At 48.9% G+C, this 16,241-nt stretch overlaps 1 protein-coding gene across 2 annotated transcripts in view; it reads right to left on the bottom strand.

Annotated features, from left to right (window-relative positions):
- Mbp (myelin basic protein) overlaps nt 1–16,241 on the bottom strand; it is a 111,900-nt gene that overhangs the window by 19,354 nt on the left and 76,305 nt on the right. The window contains exons 4-5 of one of the 2 annotated variants that reach the window (XM_028768941.1): nt 11,446–11,882; nt 4,905–4,982 (exon numbers count right to left, since the gene is read on the bottom strand). In XM_028768941.1, coding sequence (XP_028624774.1) covers nt 4,905–4,982; nt 11,446–11,882 — 515 coding nt within the window. The remainder of the gene's footprint in view (nt 1–4,904; nt 4,983–11,445; nt 11,883–16,241) is intronic. The other variant, XM_028768942.1, reaches the window with a different exon arrangement.

Raw genomic sequence — 16,241 nt, 5'->3', positions numbered from 1 at the left:
GAGAGAGAGAGAGAGAGAGAGAGAGAGAGAGAGAGAGAGAGAGAGAGGGAGAGAAGAGAGAGATATGTCCAGGCAATGCCATGCACTTCCAGTGTTAACTAGATGCTTTTCAGGCCTGGGTTTTCCTGGCTTCAGAGAGTCCAACGCTGATGCCTGCTTCCAGATCTCTCCTGGACAGTGGGACCCCAGAAGAGTAGTGACTGAGGTGAGCAAAGGGCCCTGTGGCATCTGCAGGAAGTCACAGACCAGGCAGTACTGTCTCTCAGCTTTGAGTAGGCCAGCAGCTTGGGGGCACCTTGCCCCAGCATCTTGTAGTTCCCAAGGCTTTGTTCCTGTTTCCTTGTAAACATGGTGGGAGGTGGGGTGGGTATTGGTCTTAATACTCCCTTTCTTTATTGCTTCCAGGTACCCATTGTTTTCAATGCTTCTGAAGTGTAATAGTTCATGGAATTAGCAAACAGAGGTCACAGAAAAAGAATATAGCAAACTTTGATGATGTGTGGCGTTTTTTTCTTTGGGGATAGGGTCATGCTATGTAGCCCTAGCTGGTCTTGAACCTGTGATCCCCCTTCACTTACCTAGTGCTGAGACTGCAGGAAGCACCTGGTTTTGTGGCTTTGTACCTTTGTGTCCGTTTGTACAGTGTGTAGGCAGAGTGCAGGGTGGGGTCTGGGCAGGTTTCTTTGGCAGGAAAAGTGAGATAATGACAGGAGGCCTTGGGCTCAGCTCAGGATGGGGTGCTGCACACACAATGCACCAGAAGGCTGGGCGCTCAGGCAGGCAGCTGGCCTCTTGCCCTGGTCAGCGCTTGCCACAGAGAGACACCATGAGCAGCCACAAATTCCATCCAAATCTACCCAGAGCCATGTGTAGAGCAATCAGGAGAAACCTGGAGTCAGCAAACAGCAAAGCTGCTTGTGGGTAGCCCCTCTGTGTGGACAGAGTCCGGACTCTGCAAGGTACACTTCCTGTGGGTGGAAGAGCTAAGGGGCCTAGCACCTGCTGAGGCTCCGACTTCCAGAGGGAAGGATCCAGACCTGTCATCTCACCCGATAGGAACCTCTCCTGAATACCTGAAGACAGGAGACCAGTGGGCAACATTGGTTGTATCTTTTGCTTAACAGAAGCTCTCATTTAACAATTGAGGAAACAAACTCCAGAGCAGAAACAAAACTGCCCGAGGGCAGTAGCAGCACAGGGTAGGTGGCTGGAGCCTCTGGGGTCTGCAGGTCAAGCACTCTGGGGGTGCTTGGGTGTTTCTAGAACAAGTTGGAAATGAACTACACAGAGATGGCACTGGCCCTGTCACACACACATCTTCCTTGCTTGATTAGCATAAAGCTCTCTCTGGATACCTAACAGGCCTCTGGTTACAACTGCTTCACGAGTGAACAAGTCTAGCCCAGAGAAGGCCATAGCCTTGGCACATTCCATGGCAGACTGGTAGGATGAGACCTAACCCTCAGGTCTTTGCCTCTCACTTTGTGACAGAAGATTCCAGAACCCCAGAGCTGATGGGTCTGATGAGGGGGTGGCCCTTCCTAGAGCTGATGGATCTGATGTAGTTAGTGGCTTTTGAGAAAGCTCTGGGGTTGTTCACAGTGGTGATGGAGTATCTGACCTGGCTGCCAAGGAGTGAGAAGACTTCCAAAGGAAGCAGAGACAAAGGACCTGGTGGTGTGGACAGTGGAGGTGGCCATTCCTGTCCACTGCTCTCAGAGTTCCCACCAAGCCGCACACAGGGGAATCGAGAGGTTCTCCTTGTGGATAAGGTCTCCTTAGCTCCTAGCTCTGTTCATCATGTTCCCTTCAGCACTCATGCTGCCTGCCTGGGTTCAGTCCATGCCAGGCTCGAGCCTAGCAACCCACGATGCAGGGAGGGGAAGGAGGGCTGTCCATACGGGATACACGAGACCTATCTGCATTTCTGGGGAGCTGCTCCTCACCCTGAGCTCTGCACCTGTTCCCACTCTGGAAGTTTTGCATTTTCTTCTCAAAGGCTCTTCTATTTGTCTCCTGCTCCTTCCCATTGGCCATCCCCACCCCCACCCCCAGGTTCCAAAGAATGAGCATGACCAGCCCTGAGAAAATGACTGAATCTCTTGGAACCCATGAATGCTTAGGAGAGAGCCTGGTGCTTGAGGGGGCCATTAACAGTGTTGGGACCAACTCTTTCTTTGTGTGAGCTCTGTCACAGAAGGCGGGTCTTTGTTACAGGCCTTTAGCAAACACAGAGGAGAAGGAGGAAGAGGAAGAGAAAGAGGAAGAGGAGAAGGAGGAGGAGGAGGTGTGAAATGGAACACATAATACAGTGACATGCATGGATACCTGCCTCTCTACAGACACAGACAGAGAGGTGCCTTTTGAGCATAGTAAGTAGTGTGTTCCACAGCTAAAGAGAGAGACAAGCATGTTGGGCCACTCAGAGGCAGGACAGCCAGCTTAGCAGTGGTCACAGTGTCTTCTGAGTTTTGACTCAGAGACAAAAGACAGTGTCTTATATCTCTGTTTTCCTTCACAGTAGACAAGCAAACATTACTTTACAGCACTTAATAACCACTGTCAGTTTTCCTTTGGTCCTAATGTGTGTCTAAACCAGTTAGTTCAAACCCTGTTTTAACTAAAATGAAATTCACAAATAATAGATGCAAAGAATGTCACACTGGGAACCCGTAGCACGTTTTAGCATCCTAGGAGAGAGTTTCCAGTTCCCAATGCAGTGGTTCTTAACCCTCCTAACTCTGCAACCCTTTAATACAGTTCCTCATGTTCTGGTGACCCCCAACCACAAAAGCATTTTTGTTGCTACTTCTTAACTGTAATTTTGCTACTGTTATGAATCATAATGTAAATATCTGATATGCAGGACATCTGATATATGAAAGGGGTTGCAACCCACTGGTTCAGAAACATTGTCTCAATGTTTAGGATGTCCTAATGTTAAATTGCTATCCAGGCTGTGGCTTCCACCCAATGGCTTTATCTCATTGACAAGCCCATTCATCTCAAGTCATTAGAATATATATGCACAGAACATTTAAAATATATGCATTTGGGATGAAGATGTAGAGAATAGGAGGGGCTGGCTTCTTTCTGCTAAGTACATTTTAAAGGAGAAAAAGCAAATATTCTGTTCATATTCATAGTTCCTTGCTGTGGGAAACCTCGGGGTTCCAGTCAGAAGCTCCATTCTCTATGCATAGGGTCTACTTTCTGCAGCAGAGTGTCTCAAGTCTGGGGTGGTGGGCAGGATAGTGTTGGCATCATTCAAGATGAACCAAGTGCTCAATGGTTTGGTTCAGTCATCTAGCCCTGGGTACCACAAGCCTCCATTATTCGCTTTAGGTGAAGCACCTGCCATTGTTACAGGACTCACACCTGTTACACTAGCTGCATGCTTAAATCCCGAAGCACCGGGGCCAGGCACTTGCTGGGCAGCTGCTGTTGCTCAAGATCTTTCCTGGTTCAGGAAAGTGAAGTGGATGCATTACCCAGCAGGTCCCAGAAAAGATGAATGCTGGAGGCACAGTGGACCCTCAGAAACTACTCAGGGGAAGTTGAAAGAGCCCTTGCAGATAGGCACAGATAAAACTGAGCAGTAGTCTGCCACACCAGAGAGCCTGCCCTGCATGGGGCTTCCAGTCAGTCTTGTCACTTAAGAGTCATCGCAACACCCCCAGGGCTCCCAGTATTGCCCATGTCTGGAGTCACATCTGCCAGGGCCCTGGGCTAGACTAACCTTGCTTCCCTCTGCTGACTTCTCAGCCTTGGCCCCAGACTGGCCATCTTAGAGGCCAGTGGGAATGATCTACACTCTTCATGTCTCTCTGGCAAGGCATGGGACAGTGACCTCCTCAAGTACCCATGCTTGCTCCCCAGGTCACCTACCTCAAGCAGAGTTCCTGTGCAAGCTTCTACACAGTCTCATTGTGAAGTGTCTGACCCAGGAAGTCCAAAACCTATGGTTATGGGCATCCTTCTTGCTGCCGGCCTTGATTGCTGTGAGCCCCTTCACCGTTCCTTTTATTACCTTGCAGAAGAATTGTGTGGTCACCTGATCCTTAGGCATCCTTCCCCCTGATAGGTGCTCTGTGGAGCATGGAGAATGTTCTACCTTTTAGTTTTCAACCTGCCACTCTCTGTCTTTGAACAAGACAGGTATTGAGATTCATATGGTGTGCACCTCAGTGTGACACAGTCACTGAGAGTCATGATCTGTGTGGTGACATTCAGCTTGCATGAGGAGCAGTCCCAACTGTGCTTGACTGAAGGATGCTCATCTCTGCCCTCCCCAGCTTCATCCACAGTGTATTAATGTGGTGGTTTCCAGCCTGAGAAGTGAAGACTGCTAGCATCCATGCTATCTATGACACACTCAGAGGGACAGATGTCTGGGGACTGGACTTAAGGACACTTGCCATGTGAGTTAAACTAGGCTGGTGTTTGGAGTGCCTGACATCTGTAGGAGCTTGCTTTCAAAGCAGGTAGGGAACCTGTGTAGGCAATGCCCTGGTGAGGTTGGTCCTTCCTGGCATCTCTTGGTGACTTTGTAACATGTGTGGCATCACAGAAGGCCACACCACAAGCCCACAGCTTGTTCCTGTTATGGTGACCTGACAGCTCTGCCCTGTCCTTTGAGACGTTCACACCACAGACAGGGTCCCTACCTCCTACGTGGATTTTGTTTTGAAATTTCTTCTTTGTTGTGTTTGTTCGGGGCCTTCTTTCCTATCTTTGTTTGGACTCACAGATGCCCTGTAGACCTGGACCCCTGGGACACAGTGAGACCCTGAAGGAGCTGCCTGTCCTAATCTGTGTGACCCTCTCAAAGGCCTGTCCACAGAGCTGAGAGCATTTTCACACACAGGTGAGCCTTGGTTGGTGGGCCAGCAGCCGCAACTTACCTTGTACATGTGGCACAGCCCAGGACGGCTGCGGGCATGAGGGGGCAGAGGGCTCCGGCTCTGCTTTAGCCAGGGTACCTGCCGAGGAGGACAGAGTGGGCCGGGTGAGTCCGGTGTGGGCACTGCCTGCACAGCCCCACAGTCCTCTGCAAATCTCTAGGATCAGTGGAGCCGACCCCCAGCAGGCAAAGAAATGCTTTCTTGTCTGACGCTGTGGAGGTTTTTGGAGACCTACTGTGGAATTGCAATGAAATGGCTTCTTTTTACATCGGCTTTTAATTGCAGGCCTTTTCCTTACTGGGATATGTGGTGGCATTTGTGCTGGATTTCCAAGTAGGAATCAGCAGTGGGTGGCACTCTCTGACCTTCTTGAGGCTTCTACAGAGCACAGGGAGCCGACTTCAGGAGCTGCAGTGCTCAGGGTCACTCCTGAGTTCACATGGAGTGACATTTTCTAGTCCACGTTCTTTCTTGATGGTGAAGCTCAGGGACTCCATACGCACAGGTGCTTGCTTATTCTCTGGCATGGGCTATGTTACTCTCAACTGTACCACTACACTTGTGATGTGGCATTAATCCTGATTTAGAGTATCCTATAAGCTATGAGAGAGTGTGTAGACATCAAGGAAGTTCAAGTAAGCTTCAAGAGAACAGAATCAGAGCAAACAGAAAAATGTCCCACAGGAGGCATCTCTTTCTGACTGTTCACAGCGAAATAATCAGGAGAATCAGGGAGTCAAAGGAGTGGGAGAAACAGAGGGAGAGAAGAACAGGGAAGGGCAAGAGAAGAACAGGGAGGGGCAAGAGAAGAAGGGGGGGGGGGCAAGAGAAGAATGGGGGTGGGGAGGAGCGGTGAGAGAAGAATAGGGAGAGAAGAACAGGGGCAGGGGAGAAGAACAGGGAAGGGCAAGAGAAGAATGGGACGGGGAGGAGAGGTGAGAGAAGAACAGGGAGAGAAGAACGGGGAGAGAAGAACTTATAGTGGTCAGCCAAGAGAGATCATCCCTCCAGGAGGTTCCAGACTCTTGCTCTGTTGCAGATGAAAGGTCTTCTTAACAGTGGGCAGGGTGTCCTGCAAGAAGGTGGCTATAGTGTGACTCACTAGTCCCTCTAGAGGTACCACTGAAAGTCAACACTGCTGGGGTGAGAGTGGAATGTCAGAGGTGACCTGCGTTCATTGGTCTGTCTCATAACCAAGAATCCTTACTCATACAAGAGAGGCAACTTCTATACTAGCAAGTAATCCTGGCGACTTACATCTCTTAAATGCATTGGGGGTTGAGAGAGTGAGCAACTGAGTATTCCTGTTAGAGTAAACCTCCTCGGGCAGACTTGGCTGTCCTCATGAAGAGGGAACCCTCAACTGAGCAAGAGAGGGTGACTGAGCAAGCCTGGGCTACACACCTACAGGTTGGAAGGGGTGATGGGGGTGGGAGATACACTGGAAGAGCCACATTTGGGGGTTCCCTAGGGATACTTCTGGCTTCCTGAGCTGCTGCTCTCTGCTTTTTCTATTCATAAACAAACAAAATAGAGACTGTGTCAAAAGACCCACAATAGAGAAACAACAACAATACAAAACAACCTCAAGATAAAATATTAAGCCATGGTTTGAAGGGAGTGTCCAGTTATTCTTAAGTACTAAGTATCTTGACATATCAGTGACTTTCAGAATGAGCTCAAAGAGGGTTTTTTTTTCCCCTACAACAATCTATTCCTTCAGATGTCAAGCTGTACTTTTCATCAACCAGTCAGAACTACTTGTCATCAGCTGGCTAATCTCCCCTATCCTCACCTTCCTGGAAAGGAGTACCAATGATTAGGAAATAAATCCCTTCAAGTGGAATGGGTTTAAAGGAGGAGGAGGAAATGTCATACAGACCACACTCAAATTCACTTGGTCTTTGCTTTTATTTCTCATTTATCAGCCTTCTAGCTTTCTCCAGCATCACCCTGAAGAGGAGCCTGCCTGCCTCTCAGTTCAGTAGGAGGAGTCTTGTCACTCTTTGAACACACCCTCCCTGGGAAGCCTAGGAGGGCGGCCCTGGTACATGAACTGGCTAACACTGATTGCCGACCTGACATCTAGAATCACCAAAGAGACATGCCTCTGGGTTTATAAGGGATTATCTTGGTAAGATTAATTGAGGTGGTAAGACCCACCATATCGAGAACCCTAGGAGTTCACTGGGCTGGGGTTCAGGACTGAATGCAAAGGAGAAGTCCCTGATCCTGTCTGGATGCAGTGTCACCAGTTGCCTCAGGCTCCTGCTGCTGTGACGTGTTATATTTCAGAAATACAAGCTGAAACAACTCTTCCTTCAGTAAATTGCTTTACTCAGGATATTTTATCACAGCAACCGAAAAGTAAGATACTCTATTTGCTGGGTGCTCCGGGTGGGTTCCTTTGTGCCTGCCCACACGTCCCTTAGCATCCACTGGACATTCTTTAAGCATTGCAAGAAAGACGGGGCATGCCCATGGGGAGGGGAAGAGTTAGATGCCAGACTGCCATGCTGAGAGACCACCCTGAGTCTGTGGTAGGGACAGAGGACTCCGGACTGTGCCATTTCAGAGGCTGCAAGAGCTTGGGTGCCAGACTTACCTGTAAATGTTTCCCAAAGCCATGGAAATGCCAGTCGCACAGTGCCATTAATAGAATAAAAATACAACTTAAAAAGTCCACGTGCAATTAGTACACCATCTTTGGTCTGTTAAAATGTTTAATGAGTGCATACAAAAGCAGATACACATTTATCTTATGCAGAAGTTTACAACAAAATCGGATTGTAGTACAACCACCTAAGGGGATCGCCATTAAATACAAACACAATTTACAAACGTTTCCACATTTAGGGAGGGTGCAACACCCATCAAATTCCTACTTCAGTATCAGTGGATGGTCGTGCCAACCGAGGCAGCACAAAGGCAGAGTTAGTTAGATACCAGGGACCAATAACTGATTGAGTGAGGGTACAATCTCAAAAGCATGCTAGTGTGTCCATCACAGGCTGACTTTCTCCACAGAGTCTCTGGGAAACTCTTGCCAAGTGGATTGGAGGCAGGGAGTGGTACGTGGGTCCCTAGTTCTGCTGCTTCTGCCTGGACCCCTGAGCTCTCTGCTATCAGAAAGCAATGACAAAAACTTCTTTCTCTGACAGTGGCACTAGACTGGATCCCTGGGAGTATTACTTGGGCACTTCCACTGTGTCCTTCATGTGACCTCTAATGTCACCTTTCCACAGGACGGATGGCAAGTCTATCTGGAACCTTCAGTTGCCATGTTAACAGTGAAGACTAAACTAACTGTAGAACAGAGATACATCCAACAAAACTTAGGATGCCATGGGAAAGTATCAGGAAAAAAGATGTTCTAGCTAATTTACAAGATCCATCACACCCAGTACTTAGTGGTAGAAAGCATCTTAATCCTATCCTGTCAAAATTAGAGGCAGAGAAGTCATCTGAAGGCTGATCAAAATACCTGCTCTAACAGGTTAGAAAGGAATATCTCAGGTAAAATAAATAGAAACAAACAAACAAACAAACAAAAGAATACAGGTGAAGAACATCCCTCCCCTCCCGGGGAGAATGGAAGATGTCTTCTTGTGGCACCTGTGCTATCTGGATGTGACACTACATGATCAGCTTAGGTGAGATGTTACTTGCTCTGGGTGGGAAGAGGAACCTTTCTAAGATTTGTGTTTTGAGACACTGGCTGGTGGGCCTGGCTGCCCTAGGACTGGGCCTGGCACTAAGTGAGAGGTAATGGGCTGGGAGCAGGTGTCTTTGTTCTATTCTTCAAAGCCACCCCCTCACAGCCTCATAAGGCCTGGGCATTCTATGGGTTGGGAAACATGTTCCTTGGAGCCCATGGCATAGCCTCCCTCCCTTTCTTCCCAGGACAAAGGAGAACGCTCTCTGTAAATGGACTTTTCACCACCATGGATCTCTCGGAAGAATACGCCTTCTCAGGGCGTTCTTCATGTGCTGCCTTTGAATGTCAGCCCAGAAAAAGCACAAAGGCTGGGTGTTGTCCTTGCATTCTGGGAGCTGGGGGTGGTGACTCTGCATGGCACAGAGGCGACACGTGCCCAGGGAGGGAGGATGCAGGAGACAACAGGACCAGGGGTTTCTCTGCAGGGTAAGGGAGGGGGCTCAACCTCCCAGGTTCTATTTGGGGATCCTTTCCCACACAGGTGGGTCACATAGCTGCATCTCCAGGTGGCAGGTGGTGGCCCTACCAAAGCACCCTGCATGTGTGTTAGATGCCTATCTTAGAATGACAAAGAGGGTGCTGGCTTTTGTCACAAATGATGGCTAGCCTTTGGACTGAATTCTCTGCAACTTTCTTAAGGGACGTTGTAGTACAGGAAAACAAGCCCTGCTCCCCACCCCCCATCTATAAACATCAAAATGCAAACAGAAACAAATGCTCCTAACAGCTCCTAGCAGTAACTGCCCCTTACTGCTTCTATGGGGACTGTGATTTATACCCAGGTGTACAGTGAGTTAAGCCTCCATCGCCAATGTTAAACAACCAGGGACCCAGAATCAAAGAGGCTTGGCCACCATGACCAGACCCCCCGCTGTGCCTGGCCATGGAGCTTCCAGCAGAGGAAGGCGCCTTTCGCTTAGCTTAGAACAAGCTGCAGGAGGATACAGGGAGCATCAACACAAGCTCTGTATGGAAATGCCTTAACTCTATTTTTGTATGCTAATTAAAAAACTAATAAATAACGAGACCATAAGGACCACACGTGCAAACGCCAAGGGACTGTTGGGTTTTTTTGTATGAAGGTTGTTCATTTAAATAATCCTTCATATTCCAAAAGCACAGTAATGTTGCAAAAAAAAATTGACACCTTAAGTTTCAAAAAATCTCAATTATTTAAAAAATTATATATATATATATATATATATATATATATAGCAAATATTTGGACTGCTTCTGAGTTTTGAATTTCTTCTTTTAAAAATTGGGAAAGCATGTGATCTTAAAGCAGTGGACAGAGAGGCACATCTGTCCACTCTGGGGGAGCCCTGGAACAACACAGGAACACACTATCGTGTTTCAACATGAATCGTGACTGCAACACTGGTTCCAGAATCTGTGCCTTCTAACTATTTTATCTTCCCTGCACCATCTAAGTCCTGTTCCTTCAGCTGCATGGACTGGGTGAGGCTGTGTGCATGTGCAGGCTTGGTTATACAGATGGACCTCAGCGGGCAGTAACGAGCCTCCAGACCTCAAGTGCCTTGAGAAGAGTGCTTGAAAGGCCACTGTAATGTCAGTCAGCACTGGAAACAAGATTGATGTATCAAGCTGAAGGCAATACCCCTAAGTACAGACTGTGAAGGAACCTGGTGCAGCTTGAAATCTGTTAGCAAGTAAGACACACCCAGTGTTAGTGACAATCAAGTAGCTGTGACATCCAGGCGAGGGCCAGACTGAGACACCAAGGGGCTCTGGTGGCCACAGGGCAGGAGAACTGTCACTGAGTCCAGCAGTTCACAACCACCACCACTCTCAAAAGTGTGGCTGGAGACTACAGCGTTTCAGAAACTGCATTGCCAATGTCCCTAGAGCCGTGGAGAGGCCTTTGCCTTACACTTCAGTCAAAAGCCTCTTGAGCTCTCCAGGGCTTTGAAAGCAGACACAACTTACAGGCAGAAAAATCTCCCAGGCTGTGAGGGCACTCAAAGACCAGGGCTTGTTTTAAATGTCCCACATACATCTCCATCCAACAGAGTCATGGGAAATGTCAGACACAAGGTGGTAGCCACCTGACACTAGCTGCCAGACAAACCTGAACCACAGGCGCATGCGTAGCCCACCCCAGATGTTGCCCTTGGAAACTGGACCACCGGCACCATTTTATCTTCTGATACATTTTAATCCACAGGACATTTGCTTTTGAAACATCATGAAACCCAAGTTATATTTAAATTACTGGAATCACACAAATTTTTTTTTGTCACAAACATTCATTCATCTTCATCCCCATCCCCAACCAAACTACCTAAGACAAAGGGGAAAGTTTGCTGGAGGTGCAGGGGTTTGCTCGGCAGATCTCCTCGCCTCAATTGGACCATTGTTTCACAGCGGCAAGAAAATTAGCAGCCTGAACCCAGCAGAGAATGAGCACAAATCAGGATCGCAACTGGAAGCACTGTGCAGAGGCGGAATCGGCTGAAGCTCCCGGCATAGGGCATATACATCTAAGAACCGGTAGTTTCAATGCTATATCCGGGGTGCCTCAAAATTTAGGATGCAGAAGGCCCTTGCATTCCTGAGTGACATCCAACTGCAGTCCCTTGTGAAGAGGACAAAGGGAGCAAAACAAGTAGAAAAAGGCCAAGTGGAGACCACGCCCACTCCATGCCCATTCCCCGAGGCCATTAGCACTGTCCGATCAGGGCCAGTACCTCAGACACAGGGACACGTTTGCTCTGCGATGGTGACTGGCCCAGATCACCTGCCCACCTCTCCTTCCTTTCTGCAGTTAAACCCACAGCTCCTCTACGCCTCGGAGCTCACCTTGCCAGAGCCCCGCTTGGGCGCACCCCTGTCACCGCTAAAGAAGCGCCCGATGGAGTCAAGGATGCCCGTGTCTCTGTGCCTTGGGAGGAAGCCATGCCTGGCATGGTCCATGGTACTTGCTGTGGCCAGGTACTTGGATCCGTGTCGCTGTGAGGGTCTCTTCTGTGATGCCATCACATCCAGGCCTTCGGAAGCTGCTGTGGGGTCTTCTTGGATGGTCTGGAGCTCGTCGGACTCTGAGGGCCTGTCTTTGAAGGTGTTGTCCTCCCTTCCCGGGGCATCTCGGGAAAAGAGGCGGATCAAGTGGGGGCGGTTCCCTGGGTCAGCTGGGTGGGCACCTTGCCAGTTATTCTTTGGGTCTGCTGTGTGCTTGGAGTCTGTCACCGCTGTGTCCTCAGCCGAGGTCCCATTGTTCTGGATCGCATCTGCCTCCCCTGCAACAACAATGAGATATGAATGTAGGCCTGTGCAAGGCCTAGAGAGGGACAAAGCCGCTTTCTTCCTGGGGTCTTGAACTAGCTGTCTCCTATAAAACGCACAGATATGTGCAGGGCCCAAGGAACCTCACAGCATATTGGATTGCCCCAACCAGAGGGAGCTAACCTGGATTGAGCTTGTTTGGTATACATGGCTCAGGGGCCATCTTCAGGTCCTCATCAAAAGAACCATCCCAGAGGGCAATAGCCTGAGAGCCCACAGCAATCATGCCAAAGCATTTCCTGAGTTGCTCACTATACCAGAGAGCTCTGCAGGTTAGGTATCTTGTGGGCTGTCTAGGGTCTAAAAGGCTACCAGTGCACAAGCCCCAAATGTGAAGCCGTTGTTTAACAAAGGGCACTGTTAGTGTTTTCAGTAGAGAATAGAACTTCCCACATCTTTCTGCAGCTTACAGTGCAGGGAAGCAGGGCACTGAGCATTCCTCTCTCCCAGATTCCGCTGGAGGCCTCTGGCTCCAGGACTTGCTTACTCAGGGCATTAGGAGCTGGCTCCTTTGTAAGCTGTGGTAACTAGACTGCTTCACAGGGGACCTGAGCACTTCACAACCGAGTATACGGAAAATACATTTTCCTCACCAATGGCTACAAGTCCATTCCCTCTCAACTGAGAGTGAGGTTTAAATGACGCAATTTAACCTCCTCTCCCAACTCTGTTACTGACCTGTAGAAATATAGTTACATCACATTTTTGTATAATACCATCCATTTATCTGCTTACTTACTCTCTATTGACACAGTCCTTCAGTCTGTCTATCATCTGTTCACCTTATCAATCCATCCATCTTCTGTCTATTCTATTCATCCATCCACCTACCATCCGTCTGTCCTTCCATCCATCCATCTACTCACCCATCCGTCTGTCCACTCAGTGGTATTTACCTGACATTATTCCTCTATTCACCTCTTTATCTGTTCTTAACCCACCCCATCTCATCCATCTGCCCAGGAATCTATGCACACATGCATCCATGCACTTGACTATGCAAGCATGCATGCATGAGACTATGCATTGCCAGTCCTCCATCTACCCACCGTCAATTAGTTATTGAATAGGAGAAAAGGGATGCATTTCTCTAATGTTAGAGTCACAGTGATGAGCAGGATCTGGCCCCTTTTCTCACAAAACTTACACTCTAGTGGGGGAAATCGGATGAAGAAAATGTATGCTAAGAATTGAGTGGCCCTCCCCCAACTGATATTTTCATATCCTGGCCCTCTCTCTGCCTGTGACTGTGACTTTAATTGGAAGTAGAGTCTTTGCACAAGTGATCCAGTGAGGACAGGCTCATGGGTAGTATGGTGGGTGCAATCCTGCAGTTGAGGTTCTTGTGAGAGAGGAAAACTGAGACTCAGAGACCCAATAATGCAGAAGGAATATGTAAGGCAGAGGAGAGTCGGAGCTGCAACCACAGCCACAGGACACCGAGGAATGCTGGCACCACCTGTATGTAGGAGCCATAGAATGGACTCTTGAAGCTCGTGACCCTCAAACAGCTCAATTCTGGATTCCTGACCTTCACAGCTGAGTCACTGGACGCCACACACATGTCAGGTAGCATGTGTGTGCTCCCTTATCGGGAGACTATGACGACAGAGGGCAGGTGAAGGGCCAACAAGAGGACCCTTGGGAGGTTCTCCCTGCTGATGGACAGTCTAGAGCCTGAGGAAACAGGCTGGAGTGACAGAGCAGATGCACCCTGGAGGCCTAAGTTGGAAAGAGCTCCAGGTCCTGAGCTGCGCTGTCCTGAGAGATAGAATCCAGGAGGGAGAGGGATCAAAGGCAGAATGCGGGCCATTGTCTGCTGAAAGCTGGTTTTGGTTTTGGCAGAGGTAGGCCCTAGCGGCAGAAGGGTTGGTCCAGGGAACATCCTAAGCATGGATGAGGGAAGAGAACTGTGTAGCTCAAGAGTTCAGACCATAGAGACCCTCACATGACACAGCGCCTGGGCCAGGATGAGGGGACAGGCAGTCCAGTGTTCTCTCCAGGTTTATACTCTGGGGAGGCAGAGGGAAGGAAGAGGCCAGGAGGATGAAACAAGGTGGCTGTGATGGACACTTCACTTTAAGGTGTTCTCTAGTAACTGCGTCAGGGCATCATAAGCACCCCAGTTTCCATAGCTCATCAGAACCACCCACAGGACTTGGACAACTCCATTGACAGCCCTGGGACATCACAGCAAGGATGGAACCCCGCCCATCAAGAAGCAGATGTGACCACTGTTGGTAGTGGGGCTACATCCCATCCAACAGCAAACTCATGGCCACACATGTATAATCCCATATGCTCAGCTACTGCTTGGCATTTTGTCCTTGGAGTATCAGGGAGGGGGGTTGTCCCTCAGACTTCCTGCCTGGAAGAGATTCCAAATCTCCCCCTCCCAAATAAAGGTGTTCATCCCAGGCACACTGTGTGCACACTGATTAAATCTCAAGGAAGGGGATGCTGCAGAGGGACAGGGATGCTGCAGAGGGATGCTGCACATGAGCATGCCTCACACCCAGCTCTCCATCCACCTCACAGGGCCCAGCTGGCCAGCAGAACTTCCAGAGATAGATGGGCTCAGGTCTGGTGAAGGACCCACAGCCTTGATGTATAACTTCTGCAAGCTGGGTAGTATAAACATACCAATGAGAAAAAAATCAATAAGATTTCACTCTGAACAGCCCCTGTGCGGGTCTTTGTTTGTGTTGAGATGTGAGGGTTAAAGTTCATTATCAACATGCACAACCATCACCCAGGAGATGACCCGATGGGCATGTGTGTAGTTTCTAGATTAGGTTAATTGCAGAGGGAAGATACACCCTAGATGTGAGTGACAAGGTTCTACCAGCTAGGGGGCTGGAAAGAATACACTGGAGAGAGTAAGCCAAGCAGCGCTTACCTCTCTTTGTCTGTCTGTCTGTCTGTCTGTCTTTGTCTCTCTGTCTCTCTCTCCCTGTCTCTGTCTTTCTTTCCCTGTTTCTGTCTCTCTGTCTCTGTCTGTCTATCTGCTTCCAGACTGTGAGTGCAGTATGACCAGCAGACTCACTCTTACAGCCATGGTTTTCTTACTATGATGGTACCTTCCAAGCCAGAGTAAACCCTCTTCTCCTTAAGTTCCCTGAGTTGGGTATTTTGTCTGAGCAAAAACTAACCACTGTAGAAGGTGATCTGGGGCATACTGGGTTTTTAAGTAATTCTGGAAGAGGTGCACTTCCTGAGAACATACTCTTTGCCAGTCATGATCCTTAAAATCTTGGTGCTGGTAACCAGAGCAAGTCTGTAGCAGGGCTCTCCTGGATGGGGCATCTCTGCTTCTCAGGATTCACACTTGTTAAAATCTTGGGTAACAAGACAGTCTTGTCGGAGGGCTTTCCTGGCTGAGCTCTCCTGTTTGCTCTCAGCAGTTGCTCTTTGGGGCCAACATAGCTGACACATGATTCATACCAGTCATGTATAGACTTGGTGAGTGTCACACTCACATGGGTATGCTCACAGAGGTGGACAGAATACCAATAGAAGGGCAGCACAGGCTTCCTGCTTCCCCATCTGTAGTTTGTGCCAAGTGCTTACACAGAAGGAGCTGCCATTCACTCCCAGAGCTGCTGACAGGCCCAGGCTGACACTGTGCTGGCTTTCTGTTTCCTATGTCCCAGGTGATGGAGAAAAAAAAAAAAGGAACAAATATAAAATGTCTCCTGGTTGGAAACCCCAGAAGACTTCCAACTCCAGCTGACTGTCTTATTTCTCAGCGTGTTATTGTCCCAAGGTTTCTAGGGTAGGCTGAAGTGACCTGGCGCTCCACAGCTTCGGAGCTCACATGGGCTCCTCTGATCAGACACAGTGTGTGTCCATATGGACGAGAGGCCACTGGCTCTGGAACAGCTGATGTGAAACTCAAGGCAGGCTGTGCCCTTGGTGTGTATATTAACAGAAGTTTTCGTAAATACAACACCCACACCCAACAAAGCCATTTAGGTCTTTAAACTGACCCACAAATGACATTGACAACTGTTGGTAAAGCTGATGAGCATGACCTTATTCCAAAGCTGCGCTGCAAACCCATCTTGCAGTATAAATATTTACTGGTGACAAGGGACTAGGCAACCCTGACTCTGGGAACCAGGATGGCTGTGGTTTCATCCAGGCTTCTGTTGGATGATGCATGCCATCATGACGGGCTCTGTGGAAACAGGCCACTCGGTTCAGGGTGCCTAAGGAAAGAACAAGGCTGAGTGGGCGGAGATGTTTGCTGGCACCGTTCCTCATGGCCACTGGCTGGACTCAACAGGACTCTGTCATTGTACAGTGTTTGA

This window comes from Grammomys surdaster, unplaced genomic scaffold, assembly GCF_004785775.1.
Source record: "Grammomys surdaster isolate TR1022 unplaced genomic scaffold, NIH_TR_1.0 189, whole genome shotgun sequence".
In the NCBI taxonomy this organism is placed as follows: Eukaryota; Metazoa; Chordata; class Mammalia; order Rodentia; family Muridae; genus Grammomys; species Grammomys surdaster.
This window is presented reverse-complemented; position numbering and strand designations above follow the sequence as displayed.